Source organism: Centruroides sculpturatus, unplaced genomic scaffold, assembly GCF_000671375.1.
Source record: "Centruroides sculpturatus isolate CEXI.00-Female unplaced genomic scaffold, Cexi_2.0 scaffold50, whole genome shotgun sequence".
Classification (NCBI taxonomy): Eukaryota; Metazoa; Arthropoda; class Arachnida; order Scorpiones; family Buthidae; genus Centruroides; species Centruroides sculpturatus.
Genome location: NW_019384891.1, coordinates 625,193 through 639,546, shown reverse-complemented (window position 1 = coordinate 639,546; position 14,354 = coordinate 625,193). Strand labels below are relative to the sequence as shown.

Genomic DNA, 14,354 nt, shown 5'->3' with positions numbered 1-14,354 from the left:
GTAATTCAAAGTGTCACCAATCTTTAGATTGCACTAATAAGTAAGTACAATTTTATCATATGTTTGGCAAATTCATTTCCCTAATTGTAATAATATTTTAAACCGTTTGATTTTTGTATTAAAGTTTTTTTAATTGATTGATGATTGATTCAATCAACTAATTTGTTGATTGTATTAACTTGATTCTTTAGATATTGAAAATTAAATAAAGAACATTATGTTAATTTAAGCGTACAGAAACGTTGCTGTTGTTCCAGCAAAGATCTTATTTTAACTTTACCGAGTGCCTAGTAGGTAATTTGCAGATTACCTAGGTAATTTGAGAAATGGAATAATTTTCGCAACTTTAACGGATTAGCTAGGTAATGAACACATTAACGGATTTCGAGCTTTAGCGGCAACATATACATAATAGTTGCAAAAGTAAAACGGGCATAATCTAATTATAGTAGTATTTATAAAACAAGCTTGATGATTTAATTACAAAATTAAGTGGGCTAAATTTTAAAAACATTTGAAGGTATTATTTTATAAATACTCAGAGCTATTAAACACATGCAAACTCCTAGATTGTGCAGCAGTTTGATGTCACTATTCTCTCTCTCCTTATAAAATGCTGATTGCACAAGTCCAAAAACAAGCCAGTAAATTTAAGATGCCCATAGTACTGATCATGGACGCTATTTTAAAATTCATCTAAATTGGTTCATTAATGTTAAAATGCCAATAGTAAGTTCAGCCACATGTATTGAGTGCTACCATGCTCAAAATCTACATAAAAATTGCCTTTTTAGTTATTTAAACAAACAGTATGATTGATGAAACAGGAAGTTCCTAGTCCATAAGCTTGATACTTCTCAACTAACATATGGTGGTGTATCTATCAATTTTGGCTGCATTTTTCCAAGTTATAAAATTCTGTTTTAATTGTTCTCTCACTACGTATGTATGTTTCCTATCATGTTTAACATGGGCATTGCAGTGTTGATGCTATGGATGAAATAGTTATTTATAAACTGTCAAATGGTGTTTGATTTTTGATCTGCTTTTGTAATACAAAATCTCTGATGTAAACCATTTAATGCTTGTTTGAGATATGAAAATGTTCTGAAATTTCTATGCTCTTTGCCACAGAAAAGGTCAATTTTCCCCATTCCTAAAATTCTTAGCTCAATATTGGGCCATATTTTTACTACAGCATTTTCCCCAAGAAACAAACAAACTGAACATTACCTGATTAATAAATTGATGCAATTTTTAACCAAGACTCATTCTGATCAGAATTGCTATTTAAGATTTACACAGCATATTCTGCATCTCAATGAAATCTATTAAATATTTTTAGTTGATTTATTTTCAATTTTATAGTTTACTAAATATTTTTCATTTGAGATTTTTGTTTAACAGGAAAATATTAACACACTGGGTGAAGAAATTGCTCGTGTTGTCGAGGAACATCGGACTCTCCAAACGCAACTTACAAAATATAAAAGTGGCAAATAAGCCAACTGTAAAATAAGAATCAGAAAAAATTGTACAGTATTTTATGCTGCAGTGTCTATTAAATTTTATACAACTGTATTAATCATGTAATTTTGCTTGAAGATAATAAAGGATTCAATCACTACTATTCTTGGTTTTTTTTAAACAAATGATTTAATGTGTACAGTTAACAATTTTCGGTTAGCTTAATTTAGCACCAAATAATTGAGACAGAACCTTAAATTGGTCCCACAATTTACAGAATAGTTTAGCTCTCGAAAGCAGCAGTTTGTTACAAAATTTTTGGACAAAATTTTCAAGAAACGTTGACTAGATAATTTTTGCCCTTGTTTTTAAAATACAGTAACTAATGCTTGGGAAGATAAAAAATATGGAATCCACACAATGTACCATAAACACAATATGTATGTATGAATGATTTTGGATAAAACAGTTTTTGGCATTTTTTCGATTCATTTAAGACTGACAGTTGCTGATAGTCTTGTGAAAAGATTATCAGCAATATTTTCAATTTATGCTTGTAGACATTATTGAATTTTTAATCTTTTGCTGTATTCTATTTGTTGCTGTTCTTTCCACTCTGATTTTACTTTCATCCTTTTGAGTTGTCCATCCCTAAAATAACAAACTTATAATTACATTGACACTGTGGATAATATCTGTGATAGCAAGTAGCAAATAACATACCACATTAAATCAACAAGGCCACCCTGTCTTGAAATTTCTGCTTTGACTCTGTTAGCAAAATCTATGGCACTTTCTTCAGGCTAAACATGTAAACATAACTCATATATCAAACCAATTTAAAGCAGAAAAAAATCTGAAAAGCTTACCTGTCTTGTCATTGGTGGTAAGTACCAAACATCACAAACAATAGCCCAACTAGTCATCATCATAAGTAAATAATGTACATAGCCTTGCTGACTACTATTCCAAAAAGCATCTCCAAATTTGGAATCATACTAAAGAATTAAAAATCAAAACTTAGATTGTTTAAAAATCATGTTAATTGCAAATGAAAAACTTTCCAACCAGCAAGTAATTAAGAATGCAGGTAAAGAAAATAATTGTACAACACTACAAACACAACCAAAATTTTGGAATCGTGCATTTAAACAGTAAAATTTAATAATAAATCAGGATTTCTCCTCCTGTTGTTATTTGTATATGGCAATGTAACAAATGGTTGAGCTTCTGAAATGCCTCTCAGTAGACTGAGGAATTAGCACCTATTTAGATGTTACAAACATGAAGAAAAACCTGATGAACTTCATATGGCCAGCTCTTTGGTAAGGTGGAAACCCATGACTAATGGCACAGTGGTTTTATTCACTACCACTAGCAAAAGTGGTAGAGTGAATAAAACCAAATAACAAGGTTCAGATTTTTCTTAGTGATTTTTGCTTTTACCAATGACAGACCTTGCTGCATCACAATTATATGTAGTGTCATTTGTTGTTGAAATAGATCTGACTTCCTGGAGTGCAAGAACAGGATGTCATTTCAACCATTTTCACTTATATAAAAGGATGTTACAATTTTCTTCATTCTCACTATTTAAAACACATGCTAAATAAATTTGCAATTTGAGAATAAAAATTAACTGTGTGGTAACTCACTGAATGCCACATAAGGAAAATGATATTCAAATGAAATAAAACTATTTTCAAATCACATGGCAGCGTAAGTTTAAGTATACTTAGTTATATCCCTTAACAGTTTTATATTCACACAGTATTATATTCATTCTTATTCATATAATGAAATTTAAAAATTTGTATCAAATCATAAAATAAAGGGCACTACTACAAGATGATTTCCTTGTAATGGGCTGAGGAATACATCTGTAACAAGTAATTTGCAGAAACAGTTCGTTTATAGTTCAGTGCTTAAAGCAGCAGACTTCACTATTAGAAAGTGAAAGTGCTGCTAGTATTTCATTGCCATTCCAAACATTACAGGTGTTTTTACCCATTGGATTTGTGGGGAAACTGAAAGCATATTAGATTTAAATAATACTTTACTTGTAGAAATGTTTGAAAGTGAAGATGTAAAACTTGGATGGGCAAATCAGACTTACTCTTTTCTTATGTTTCTGGGACAAAACATGACAAGATGTGCAGACAAAATAGGTTCTCTAATGTGCCATCAAATCTACTGTAATGTACATCAGATTTTTGAGATGTCAAAATCTGAAAAACTTAGTACATTTGCAAACTATATATCAAACAAAGCTAAAAATGTTACTGTATTTAAACAGTGATAAAATCCTTCTAAAAAAATGCATTTATTTTCATGTTTATAGTACTTCATGACTTCCACACTTTCAAATGCATTCCTTTATGATTCCATCATCACGGAAAGAGGATCTGCAGACCAATTAAAAAAAAAAGTCAAAATTACTGTAGGATCAAAGTTTTAACAGAAAGATATCACATCAGTGTGGCACAATCATAAAATTTACCAGATACTTAATATCACACTGAAAAATCTATATACAGGTTCATCAGCATAGTAGATATCACTCTCTCTTTATAAAGTTGTGTTTAGGCATTCATCTGCAAGACATCATTCAGCTTGCTGTAGTTCATAAGACCATCAAATTCTTCCAAAACAAAAATTAAAACCAAAGAAGTGAGAAGGATGTATACCATGTCTATACAGATATACGTGCTCGTAATAAGTTACACATGAATTACCAAGCAGAGCTAAGAGCAAATAATGCAAATGAGACTGTATTAAGTCAACTTTGAGCCTGATTCTAATATGCATACCATTTTTGAGACCAGAAAAATTCAAAAAAGTGCATATTAGAATTGAGAAAGTGTGATACAGTAATACTCCAAACTTACGCGATAACCGTGTAAATCAAATTCGCGTAAGTCGGTATAATTTCGCAATTTGTGTAAAATCCAAATCAGATGTATGTAAGCTAATAAATGTTCTTGTTAATCTTATCTTGTCTTTTGATTCGTTCACAGTTACAAGAAGTCACCACAGAGTCAGTGGCGTAGCGTGGGTGTCAGCCGCCCGGGGTGGAGGAAAATTTCACTCCCCCTTATTTAGGTATCTCAATTTAAAAGACTAAAATTCAGTTTTGTCACAGAATAAGTAATGAAAAATTCTGTGCTAGTGTTGCCACCTTATTAAAATCGCTGACCCGGACGACAGGTGAGGTTTGTTCGAATAGAAGTTCCTGACACATGCGTATGTCATTTTGCAATGTAAAGAATAATGTGCAGTGCATGCTGGTTCTAAATCAGTTACAGTTAGAGACTAGGGAAACTTGGATAGGAGTAATGCAAGTGACCTAGCTGTATGGATATTGGAGGTGTATATATATATACGAATAAATCGTACAAGCAAAAATAAAAAAAAAAGGTCAACAGGTTGCGCACGATATCCCCGGACGGCGAGATGATTCCCGGATTATCTGGATGAATGGTAACACTATTCCGTGCTCATTTCAATCGGTCTGAGTCATAGGTGGACGAAAATATGAAATAAAATGGTTCAGATTCTTACAAGATATTATTTATTGTGAAATTTTGCTGCCTCCTAAAAAGTGCCCCCTGGCCCCTGCCGCCCCCACTACGCTACTGCATAGAGTCTCTCGAGTCTCCGTAGATATAACAAACACAGGAATAAATAACACAAAATAAATTGTAGCTATGTGTCGATTCCACGCGACACGTCCGAGCATGTAAGCTGAACAATAGTGTGGGGAGGAGTGAGTAATCAAGAGCTGTGTGGCGCTCAAACAAAAGACGAATCGACAAGATTTGAAAATCGCGTAAGTCGAGGTATTACTGTACTATACTTGCACTATAAGCACTTGGCAGAGTGGTTAGAAAAGACAAGGAGCCAGTGTTGAAGAACCAAACAGATTGCTTGAAAGCTGCAAACATTTTGTTCCTGAAGGAACATTATATACAACACAAAAACAACTCAATGATTTGTACTCATTATAAGGAAGTAAATATGTTAATCCAAGGACCAACAACTTGTCATGCAAGCAGGTCATAAAAAAAAAGTCGTTATATTTTCTTCCCTTGCTTTCAGTTGTCATAATATCTGTAGTTTAATAATTCACAGTTGCTGCTTCACAGTCACCTAGGGTGCATTTAGAAATTGTAACCGGTGTGTTAATGCACCCCTCATCTAGACAGTTTGGCACCACATTATTTGTTTGTATGAAATAATTTTTTTATAAATTTTTCACATCTGCATGTTTTTACATTTGAATATTAAAGATAAAATTATGTAGGTCAGAATTCATTGATCATAATTGGATGTCAATGCAAAGAAAAAAAAATTAGTTTACTTTTTACCGCAATAGAAAGATGAGGAAGATGTTAATAAAAAAATTTGTTCTGATTATGAGTTATTTGAAAAATGCTTAGCATATGGGAAGAATGTTTCTTGAGGAGCAAAGACAAATCAAAAAATGTATACAACAAATCTCTATAAACATTAATATTCTTCTGAACCTAATATTTTTGATCACTTAGTGGAAAACAAAGGATAGGATCACTAAATTTGTTGGTTGGAAATAAAACAGTGTGTTAGTCAATTTCATACCTTGATTGCAGCAGGATATATTGTTCCTCCAACTTCAAAACTTCCTTTTTTAAACATCATGACTGAAGTGTTATTGATACATGTTCCTGTCAACAGAGAATAATTAAATAAGTTTTGTATAAAAATATTTTTGAAATGACACTTTTTATTTTGAATTACCTTCTGGAAATATTAAAATAGGTAATTTCTCAGGATCTTCTACATGTTCGCTTAATCTAAGGAATTTACATTCAGATAAAATGAAAGATAATAATTTACTTTTAACATTTAAAAAAATTATTATTATTAAAAACATTCTATACTTTAATATGAAATTTACCTCTTTGTAACTATTGCTCGGTCTTTCATTTCAAACCGTTCAAACCAAATGTGTGAAGTTGCTCGAGCCAATGCTCTTTGAAGAACTCCTAGGAATCCTCCTTGACGTTGTCCAACCTTATATATTTAACAACAAATAATTAACATATTAATAAATATTGACAGTTTATAAAACAGCTAAAACACTTGCCAAGGCATAACAATTGTCACTAGCCAATATCACAACGTCAATTGGAGATGTATGATTAGCAACACATATTCCTCCTCCCTTTGCTCTGTTTTCTCTAACCATAATGATGAAAAAATTATCACCATTCAAATTTCAATTAATATTTTCTCTCATTGATTTACCTGTTATGATAAGTCACAATAGCAGAGAAAGCTCTTCCCAAAACACGAAAACACATTAAACTAACATGCCAATACAAAAATCTTTTTACTCTGTCAATCAAATCAAGCTAAAGATTAATTTTTTAATAATAATAATAATAATAATAAAATCTTTGCAATTTTCCAGTTTAACTTTACCTTCCTTCGGGAATACAACCAATCAGTGCTGTACACATGACCAGCCATCCGACACCAATAAATGTAATTAAAATCCTACAATGAAAATTTTTTAATATATAACAATAATAAAAATGATACCAGGAAGAGTTGTTCTTACCTTGAAGGAAGCAGAAGAAAATATCTTAGCAAGAATCCTAGTCCCCATAATATTGTTAATCTTAAACTAAGAATTGAAAGTAGATGAATATTCTATGATAAGGTAGATAAATATAATTTTGTAAATAATATTTTCATACCTAATATAATGATAATTTTTATTAGTTCTTGTTAGTAAATTCCAAGAACGAATTTCTGAAATCAAAAAAGGAAAAACAAGAAAATAATTGTTTACTTTTAACAAATAAAATTAATGGTTTGTTTCTTAAAATAATTAACTTTAAAAAATATTATGAATGTCAATTTTACCAACATTTTTGTAAAAATTTACTTTGTAAACTATAAACAAATATTCTAAACCCGATATATAACATAACTAAACACCAATCGTAATAACCGACGATGGTTAAGTAGTTAGCTTATATACGCTGGAAGAGAAGATCGGACTGGAGGTCCAGATAGCGTAACTGGCAACGCATCTGCACGGTAAGCAGGAGTTGTGGGTTCGAGTCCCGCTCCGGGCTGATTTTTTCTCCCAGCTGTTCTAAATTATTTAAATTAATTAATTTATTTATAATTATTAATATTAATAAGAGATGGCGCCTAACGCTTACCTCTAGTGCCAAATTAATTACGTAATTTATTTAGTAATTAGCATTAAAAAATAGCCCGATTAATTTACGGCCCATAAAACATGACTTCCAGTTTTGCTCTAACANAAAAAAAAAAAAAAAAAAAAAAAAAAAAAAAAAAAAAAAAAAAAAAAAAAAAAAAAAAAAAAAAAAAAAAAAAAAAAAAAAAAAAAAAAAAAAAAAAAAAAAAAAAAAAAAAAAAAAAAAAAAAAAAAAAAAAAAAAAAAAAAAAAAAAAAAAAAAAAAAAAAAAAAAAAAAAAAAAAAAAAAAAAAAAAAAAAAAAAAAAAAAAAAAAAAAAAAAAAAAAAAAAAAAAAAAAAAAAAAAAAAAAAAAAAAAAAAAAAAAAAAAAAAAAAAAAAAAAAAAAAAAAAAAAAAAAAAAAAAAAAAAAAAAAAAAAAAAAAAAAAAAAAAAAAAAAAAAAAAAAAAAAAAAAAAAAAAAAAAAAAAAAAAAAAAAAAAAAAAAAAAAAAAAAAAAAAAAAAAAAAAAAAAAAAAAAAAAAAAAAAAAAAAAAAAAAAAAAAAAAAAAAAAAAAAAAAAAAAAAAAAAAAAAAAAAAAAAAAAAAAAAAAAAAAAAAAAAAAAAAAAAAAAAAAAAAAAAAAAAAAAAAAAAAAAAAAAAAAAAAAAAAAAAAAAAAAAAAAAAAAAAAAAAAAAAAAAAAAAAAAAAAAAAAAAAAAAAAAAAAAAAAAAAAAAAAAAAAAAAAAAAAAAAAAAAAAAAAAAAAAAAAAAAAAAAAAAAAAAAAAAAAAAAAAAAAAAAAAAAAAAAAAAAAAAAAAAAAAAAAAAAAAAAAAAAAAAAAAAAAAAAAAAAAAAAAAAAAAAAAAAAAAAAAAAAAAAAAAAAAAAAAAAAAAAAAAAAAAAAAAAAAAAAAAAAAAAAAAAAAAAAAAAAAAAAAAAAAAAAAAAAAAAAAAAAAAAAAAAAAAAAAAAAAAAAAAAAAAAAAAAAAAAAAAAAAAAAAAAAAAAAAAAAAAAAAAAAAAAAAAAAAAAAAAAAAAAAAAAAAAAAAAAAAAAAAAAAAAAAAAAAAAAAAAAAAAAAAAAAAAAAAAAAAAAAAAAAAAAAAAAAAAAAAAAAAAAAAAAAAAAAAAAAAAAAAAAAAAAAAAAAAAAAAAAAAAAAAAAAAAAAAAAAAAAAAAAAAAAAAAAAAAAAAAAAAAAAAAAAAAAAAAAAAAAAAAAAAAAAAAAAAAAAAAAAAAAAAAAAAAAAAAAAAAAAAAAAAAAAAAAAAAAAAAAAAAAAAAAAAAAAAAAAAAAAAAAAAAAAAAAAAAAAAAAAAAAAAAAAAAAAAAAAAAAAAAAAAAAAAAAAAAAAAAAAAAAAAAAAAAAAAAAAAAAAAAAAAAAAAAAAAAAAAAAAAAAAAAAAAAAAAAAAAAAAAAAAAAAAAAAAAAAAAAAAAAAAAAAAAAAAAAAAAAAAAAAAAAAAAAAAAAAAAAAAAAAAAAAAAAAAAAAAAAAAAAAAAAAAAAAAAAAAAAAAAAAAAAAAAAAAAAAAAAAAAAAAAAAAAAAAAAAAAAAAAAAAAAAAAAAAAAAAAAAAAAAAAAAAAAAAAAAAAAAAAAAAAAAAAAAAAAAAAAAAAAAAAAAAAAAAAAAAAAAAAAAAAAAAAAAAAAAAAAAAAAAAAAAAAAAAAAAAAAAAAAAAAAAAAAAAAAAAAAAAAAAAAAAAAAAAAAAAAAAAAAAAAAAAAAAAAAAAAAAAAAAAAAAAAAAAAAAAAAAAAAAAAAAAAAAAAAAAAAAAAAAAAAAAAAAAAAAAAAAAAAAAAAAAAAAAAAAAAAAAAAAAAAAAAAAAAAAAAAAAAAAAAAAAAAAAAAAAAAAAAAAAAAAAAAAAAAAAAAAAAAAAAAAAAAAAAAAAAAAAAAAAAAAAAAAAAAAAAAAAAAAAAAAAAAAAAAAAAAAAAAAAAAAAAAAAAAAAAAAAAAAAAAAAAAAAAAAAAAAAAAAAAAAAAAAAAAAAAAAAAAAAAAAAAAAAAAAAAAAAAAAAAAAAAAAAAAAAAAAAAAAAAAAAAAAAAAAAAAAAAAAAAAAAAAAAAAAAAAAAAAAAAAAAAAAAAAAAAAAAAAAAAAAAAAAAAAAAAAAAAAAAAAAAAAAAAAAAAAAAAAAAAAAAAAAAAAAAAAAAAAAAAAAAAAAAAAAAAAAAAAAAAAAAAAAAAAAAAAAAAAAAAAAAAAAAAAAAAAAAAAAAAAAAAAAAAAAAAAAAAAAAAAAAAAAAAAAAAAAAAAAAAAAAAAAAAAAAAAAAAAAAAAAAAAAAAAAAAAAAAAAAAAAAAAAAAAAAAAAAAAAAAAAAAAAAAAAAAAAAAAAAAAAAAAAAAAAAAAAAAAAAAAAAAAAAAAAAAAAAAAAAAAAAAAAAAAAAAAAAAAAAAAAAAAAAAAAAAAAAAAAAAAAAAAAAAAAAAAAAAAAAAAAAAAAAAAAAAAAAAAAAAAAAAAAAAAAAAAAAAAAAAAAAAAAAAAAAAAAAAAAAAAAAAAAAAAAAAAAAAAAAAAAAAAAAAAAAAAAAAAAAAAAAAAAAAAAAAAAAAAAAAAAAAAAAAAAAAAAAAAAAAAAAAAAAAAAAAAAAAAAAAAAAAAAAAAAAAAAAAAAAAAAAAAAAAAAAAAAAAAAAAAAAAAAAAAAAAAAAAAAAAAAAAAAAAAAAAAAAAAAAAAAAAAAAAAAAAAAAAAAAAAAAAAAAAAAAAAAAAAAAAAAAAAAAAAAAAAAAAAAAAAAAAAAAAAAAAAAAAAAAAAAAAAAAAAAAAAAAAAAAAAAAAAAAAAAAAAAAAAAAAAAAAAAAAAAAAAAAAAAAAAAAAAAAAAAAAAAAAAAAAAAAAAAAAAAAAAAAAAAAAAAAAAAAAAAAAAAAAAAAAAAAAAAAAAAAAAAAAAAAAAAAAAAAAAAAAAAAAAAAAAAAAAAAAAAAAAAAAAAAAAAAAAAAAAAAAAAAAAAAAAAAAAAAAAAAAAAAAAAAAAAAAAAAAAAAAAAAAAAAAAAAAAAAAAAAAAAAAAAAAAAAAAAAAAAAAAAAAAAAAAAAAAAAAAAAAAAAAAAAAAAAAAAAAAAAAAAAAAAAAAAAAAAAAAAAAAAAAAAAAAAAAAAAAAAAAAAAAAAAAAAAAAAAAAAAAAAAAAAAAAAAAAAAAAAAAAAAAAAAAAAAAAAAAAAAAAAAAAAAAAAAAAAAAAAAAAAAAAAAAAAAAAAAAAAAAAAAAAAAAAAAAAAAAAAAAAAAAAAAAAAAAAAAAAAAAAAAAAAAAAAAAAAAAAAAAAAAAAAAAAAAAAAAAAAAAAAAAAAAAAAAAAAAAAAAAAAAAAAAAAAAAAAAAAAAAAAAAAAAAAAAAAAAAAAAAAAAAAAAAAAAAAAAAAAAAAAAAAAAAAAAAAAAAAAAAAAAAAAAAAAAAAAAAAAAAAAAAAAAAAAAAAAAAAAAAAAAAAAAAAAAAAAAAAAAAAAAAAAAAAAAAAAAAAAAAAAAAAAAAAAAAAAAAAAAAAAAAAAAAAAAAAAAAAAAAAAAAAAAAAAAAAAAGAGGACCAATGCTGATAACTACTATTAAAGTTCTTTTGAAGAAATGGAAGGATGATGTCAGAACAATGGTCATAGAATGGCATCCTAACCAGGTTGAGGTTTATAGGCTTGGAGATCTCTACAACAATGTTATTAAAATCCTGAAGACACAGAAGCAATTGACATTGAACAGATTCTTTAACGCCCCACAAGCGGAAAAATACATGACTGATAAAAATGCAAGAATGTGTATGTATGTATTTTTATTATTACATATAAACAAACAAAATAAGAAAGTATACAAATTTTTATTTTTTGGGGTCTCCAGAATGAATTAATCAAATTCCCTTAAAAATCTATGGCAAATCAATAATCAGTTAATGAACAATTCAGGTAGCAAACACTGTCTTGGGACGGATTATGTTCGTTAACTGATCACCCACTATACTTAACAGCAATGTTTGGTAAGTTGTTAACAATTTGTTTAACAAGCAATTTTTACAATATTCATTAACTAAAAATTGCCATAATGTACAAACCGTATCATTGTATTGGGAGAAACACGATCAAACCATTCTTTATGAGTATTTTATCACAATCGTATGGAATATTTTCACAAAAGATTAAATGATGCCATAAATTTTTCTGTAATCCATTTTCATTACAGGAAAGATTAGTATTAGTGTTATTAATGAAAAGAGTATCACAACTGAATTTAGTGCTAATTCATTGTGTGATCTTGTGAATATTTTAAAATTTACATCATCATACAGTGAATTAGCATGAAAATTCTGTTTGGCAATTTATCTTAAACCAATATTAAATTGGATCATAACCGGTCACTTTCTGGTTGATAATGGAAAATATAAAATGCAGGTGATAAATAACTATATTAGTCTTTTTAAATTATAGTATGTTAATATTTGTCTTCTCTTTTTACTCTGAAGAGTAATTTTTAAAACTAACACTGATTCAAATTAAAATTTAAAAATTTCTAGAAAACTAATTAGATTAATACAAAAACATTAATATTTGTAAGAAGGAATGTCCTCACTATTTTCTGTACATGTATAATGCAATAAAAGCATTCTGGTTAGTAAAAATTGTTAATGTATGAGACAAATATCTAAAGCCAGATTCCATTGTGCTATGCATTGGATAGACATTTAGTTCAAATTCATTTCTGTATTAAAATTAAACAGACTGCTATCTTGTGCTAACAACAATTATTAATTTGGTGAAATTTAATAATTTAGAATAATCTGGAAGAAAAGATCAAGCCACAGTGGACTTAAAGCCACATCTTCCACAAACCCTTCAATGCATTATCAGTTATGCTATCTGGACCCTGTCCAATCTTCACTTCCAGATCTATTAATTTGGACTATATAACTAAACTTGTTAATTACCATTCTGACAATAGCCGACTGTTCACAGGCCCTCTATGGCACTCGTCTTAATATATTTGTCAGAATGATGCTGATGTACACACACACACACAAATCTACAAAGATTATCAAATATATAAAGCTGGATATTTTGATAATCTTAAGTACATATAACTACAATCAAGCCTGAATATACTATGTTTTGATTTAATTAGCATTTTGCTGTTAAAATTAATATAATTGAAACTGTTAAATGAAATATAAGTTATTTTGTATAGTTTGTTTTAAAATCTAATTTACTAAGTTTTTTCTAATTATGTAAAACTTAGTTTATATATTTACAGTCTGATCAAGAGTACTTAGGCACCTTCAGCAGTAAATCTTTTGGTTACTTCATCTTCAATAATTGCCTATAAAAATATTTCCCAAATTAAAAATAACTGTTTCAAATCATTGGAAAAAATATCAAGTTTACTTACTTCTACTCCTGCTTTAATGAAATGCATTGCATCATCTAGCTTGAATTCTGTTTGAAAAGTGTTGAAAGACCTATTTCTAGGTATGTTGCCTTTCATTTGTTCAGGATTGGGAACTAACTGCACACCTTCTCTGCTAATTACTAAAATTTACAACTTATTAAAATATTTTAATGTACTGTTCATATTTTATTAACCTATTACCTGTATTGGATCCATTACTCATTTGAAAATTAGATGAATCAGGTTTATCTTCACCATCATACTCTGTTTCTATCTTAATCCCATGATTTCTCATTTCTGCCTTTTTAATTTTACGCTGACCATACTGAAATTGATATTCATATATATACTAACAATTTTCATCAATTAAAATTATGAGGTATTAAATGAAAATATTTCTTACAAGTACATGAAGGCATTTACATAAAACTATGAGAATATATTTTTCAAATACCAAGAATGCAATGCTGTAATTTTATGCTGAAGAACTGTTTTATTTATTTATTTATTGAATTCCCTGTCATCTTAAACAAAGAAATAGTTAAATTTAACCATCTACTAGAGAAAATTTTTAATTTCCATCTGCCAGTAGATAGATGTTTAATAAACTTCTACAGTTCAGCATACCAAAATAAAGTGAAAATTAATTCTTTCATTTAAAAATCGATTAAGATGAAAATTCAAAATGTTCTCTAATATTACTTTCAAATTGACATTTCAGAGTTTCTAAATATATACACAAAATTACATTATTAAATCAAATAATCAAGCTAATTAGTAATATGATTTTAGCTTGATCTCTTACATTTTGCACTTCTATTATTAGTATTGAAATGATAGCTGGAGAATTCAAGTTTTTTAAAAATCTCAGGTTTCTATTAAGTTATTAATAAATTATCTCATCTATATGTAGGGTTTATCTCATATTTAGATATTTTTACAGTTTGATTTCATAATACTGTATAATCTTTTCAAAACTTAATTCAGAAAAAAAATTAACAGAATATATATATTATATAATTATATAATGCTTTTAAAAATAGAATTATAATACAAAATAATTTAATATTGTCTGCTAATATTTATATATTATATTATTCTTGTAAATGTAAGATTTATGTAGATCTCAAAAACATTTTATATATATTCTTTACTGCTGTGTAAGACTTTCTTAATTATTTAAGCATGATGAAAAGATTTTTTTTTATTGTAACAATTCTCAAGCAAATCATATCAAATATTTATCATTGCATACTTTCTCTGATAAGCTTAAATTATATTTGGAAATATCTGTAGTCTGTAAATTTAAATTTCTTA

At 22.8% G+C, this 14,354-nt stretch overlaps 2 protein-coding genes across 4 annotated transcripts in view; one reads left to right on the top strand and one right to left on the bottom strand.

Annotated features, from left to right (window-relative positions):
- The window catches only part of LOC111631245 (coiled-coil domain-containing protein 186-like), a 69,768-nt gene extending 68,144 nt beyond the window's left edge, over positions 1-1,624 (top strand). For 2 of the 3 annotated variants that reach the window (XM_023375460.1, XM_023375459.1), the window contains one exon: positions 1,408-1,624. In XM_023375460.1, coding sequence (XP_023231228.1) covers positions 1,408-1,503 — 96 coding nt within the window. In that variant the 3' untranslated portion in view covers positions 1,504-1,624. The remainder of the gene's footprint in view (positions 1-1,407) is intronic. The other variant, XM_023375461.1, reaches the window with a different exon arrangement.
- A 9-nt stretch (positions 1,625-1,633) lies between these two features.
- Positions 1,634-13,367, bottom strand: LOC111631247 (glycerol-3-phosphate acyltransferase 4-like). The gene is made up of 14 exons (XM_023375462.1): positions 13,239-13,367; positions 13,038-13,177; positions 12,926-12,968; positions 7,209-7,263; positions 7,070-7,135; positions 6,931-7,005; positions 6,754-6,843; positions 6,593-6,686; positions 6,404-6,519; positions 6,244-6,299; positions 6,085-6,170; positions 2,337-2,465; positions 2,191-2,270; positions 1,634-2,118 (listed from the first exon to the last, which is right to left on the bottom strand). Exons 1-14 carry the CDS (start codon positions 13,330-13,332, stop codon positions 2,031-2,033), a joined length of 1,212 nt encoding a protein of 403 aa, XP_023231230.1. The 5' UTR covers positions 13,333-13,367; the 3' UTR covers positions 1,634-2,030.
- Between the last annotated feature and the right edge of the window lie 987 nt (positions 13,368-14,354).

Coding starts and splice junctions, on each gene's coding strand:
- LOC111631247 (XM_023375462.1), bottom strand. CDS start 13,332: ATGAGAAATCATGGGATTAAGATAGAAACAGAGTATGATGGTGAAGAT. Junction 7,264..12,925: donor CAAAAGATTTACTGCTGAAG/GTGCCTAAGTAC, acceptor TTTTGATTTCAG/AAATTCGTTCTTGGAATTTA. Junction 6,171..6,243: donor TATTTTAATATTTCCAGAAG/GTAATTCAAAAT, acceptor CTCTGTTGACAG/GAACATGTATCAATAACACT.